At 42.4% G+C, this 2500-nt stretch overlaps 2 protein-coding genes across 5 annotated transcripts in view; one reads left to right on the plus strand and one right to left on the minus strand.

Annotated features, from left to right (window-relative positions):
• The window catches only part of LOC135095849 (ADP-ribosylation factor-like protein 2-binding protein), a 2540-nt gene extending 2191 nt beyond the window's left edge, over positions 1-349 (minus strand). Inside the window, exon 1 of the mRNA XM_063996987.1 lies at positions 194-349. Coding sequence (XP_063853057.1) covers positions 194-296 — 103 coding nt within the window. The 5' untranslated portion in view covers positions 297-349. The remainder of the gene's footprint in view (positions 1-193) is intronic.
• The window catches only part of LOC135095847 (vesicle transport through interaction with t-SNAREs homolog 1A-like), a 13887-nt gene that overhangs the window by 820 nt on the left and 10567 nt on the right, over positions 1-2500 (plus strand). For all 4 annotated transcript variants that reach the window (XR_010264525.1, XR_010264524.1, XM_063996984.1 and 1 more), the window contains exons 2-5: positions 669-799; positions 1458-1516; positions 1873-2014; positions 2274-2500. The exon at positions 2274-2500 is cut by the window's right edge and continues 3 nt beyond it. Coding sequence is in view for 2 of the 4 variants with exons in the window: in XM_063996984.1 (XP_063853054.1) it covers positions 706-799; positions 1458-1516; positions 1873-2014; positions 2274-2500 (522 nt within the window). In the remaining 2 variants the exon portion in view is untranslated. The remainder of the gene's footprint in view (positions 1-668; positions 800-1457; positions 1517-1872; positions 2015-2273) is intronic.

Consider the following 2500-nt stretch of genomic DNA (forward strand, 5'->3'; position numbering starts at 1 on the left):
AAGGAAGGAAAAGATCAGAAATATTATGATACAAAAACTTTAAGGAAATAGTAAGTTTAAAAAAGAGTCAGTTGTGTTTTACATTAGGTTAGGTTAATGAAGGAAAATATGAGAAAATATTACAAATCCTAACCTAACCCAACGGACCCCAACCAAACCGAACTCCACGATACCATAACTTAACGCCACTTGCCCAGAATAATGTCCTCTATGTGTCCTATTAGAGTGTCCAAGTGAAGGGAGAGTTGGGAAGTGTCCGCCGCCAGCACCTCTCCCTCTTCCTCTCCCTCGTCCATCTCTCACTCTTACTCTCGCTGGTTTGTTTATGTTTTCGTTCTCTCTCTCTCTCTCTCTCTCTCTCTCTCTCTCTCTCTCTCTCTCTCTCTCTCTCTCTCTCTCTCTCTCTCATTATTCATTTTCTTTTTATCGTTCTATTTTTTTTTTTTTTTTTTTTTTTGTGTGTGTGCGTGTATGTATGTATGTATGTATGTATGTATGTATGTTTACCGAGTGACCAGTGACATATATAATCTTTAGTTTTTGCCTTATTTTAACGACTTTTTTACTATTATCATCATCTTTATATTTATTGTTTCTTTATTTGCTTTTTTTCGGTATTTTCTTGCCATTATGAACGCTTATTGGGTCTCGGTCTGGGTTTGTCTCAGCCTCGGGACGGTCGCCCCACACAGAAAGTAAACAAACATGGCTACCTTAATGACAGAATTTCAGCAACAATTTGCCACCGTAACAGCTGACATCACCCACAAGATATGCCAGATCGCCACCAGGGAGGAGCGTAAGTGTGTGGGCGTGCGTGGGCGTGGGCGTGGGCGTGTGGGCGGCCTGGGAAGGGAGACATATGGTGGGAGATGAATAGGCTGGAGGGATTTAAATGTCGAGGATAATAATGGTAAATAATTATATAGAGCAACTTTATCTTGGAAATTACGTAACATACATGAGAATTACATATATTACATAGGAAAGATCCACAGTATAGAATAATGACTAGATTACATAAGGATTATATATGAGTACATACAAATTGGATTATATAATTAGGGAGGAAAGGGTTGATTACATAAGAAAAACAAGTGTAATGTATTAATCACAGAACATTACATAATAAAAGAATGTGATTATATGGGAAGAAGAAGATTAATAATTACTTAGGATGTAAGTAATTACAGATTATATACAATAGAATGAAAGTATTAATCGTGCTTAAGAGGAATTACATAGATCACTTGTATTGGAAGGAAAGGATAAATTACTTGCATTTGGGAAGAGTTTCATAGATTACATACAAGTAGAGTTGCATAGATTACATAGAAGCATTTCATAGATTACATATATGTTGAGTTATATACAGTGCAAGAAAAGGATGAATTATTTGTGTGTGGGAAATAACAGTTGTGTTGATCTGTGGTGCCTCTCCCTCTCTCCCCCCACAGCGGAGCAGAGGACGCTCATCCTGGAGGTGGAGAAGCTTGTGGACGAGGCGAAGGAGCTGGTGAGAGAGAGAGAGAGAGAGAGAGAGAGAGAGAGAGCATTTTATTCTATCACTATTACTTATTAACAGTTTTTTTTGTATATATTTTTTAACCTTTTCATTAACCCAACCAAACCTAATTTAACCATACTAAACCTAACCCAGCCAAACCAAACCTAACAATCCAACCTAACCTAACCAAACGTAACCTAACATTACCTAACCTAACCAACCAAATTAACTCAAAATAAACTGAAATATACTACACTATGAAAACTAACCCAACCTAACCTCACCTAACCAAATCAGAAATAGCCTTAGCAACAATACCTAACCCATCCAAACCCAGTCAACCCCAGCCTCACCTCACCTCACAGCTGGAGCGTATGGAGCTTGAGGTGCGTGATGCGGAGCCGGCAGTGCGGGAGAGGCTGCGGGCACACATCCGGGGCTACCAGGTGGAGCTGAGGCGCCTCGAGGCAGAGTGTGGCAGAGTGCGGGCCTCAGCTGCTGCGCCTGGTGAGTGTGTGTGTGTGTGTGTGTGTGTGTGTGTGTGTGTTTAACCTAACCTTATTTCAGACACCTGTGAAATTTGCCTGGTTTCTTCTATGAAAAGCCTAACCTCACTTCACCTAACTAACCTAACCTAACCAAACTTAACTTAACCTAACCCAACTAAACCTAACCTAATTTAGCCTATCCTAACCCAACAACCACACCCTACCCTAACCAAACCCAACCACACACACACTAACCCAACCAAACCCAACACCCGCAGGCAGCAGCGTGAGGGATGAACTTCTTGGCGGGGGTGAGGGTGTGAGCGCTGGGCTGAGTGCCGGGGAGGAGCAGCGGCAGGCACTTCTGGACAACACGGAGACACTGGAGCGCACCTCGGCCCGCCTCACACAGGGACACAAGATAGCGCTGGAGACAGAACACATTGGAGCACAAATCCTCAATGACCTACACGGCCAACGCCAGACTCTCTCCCACGCGCGGCAG

Source organism: Scylla paramamosain, unplaced genomic scaffold, assembly GCF_035594125.1.
Source record: "Scylla paramamosain isolate STU-SP2022 unplaced genomic scaffold, ASM3559412v1 Contig1, whole genome shotgun sequence".
Classification (NCBI taxonomy): Eukaryota; Metazoa; Arthropoda; class Malacostraca; order Decapoda; family Portunidae; genus Scylla; species Scylla paramamosain.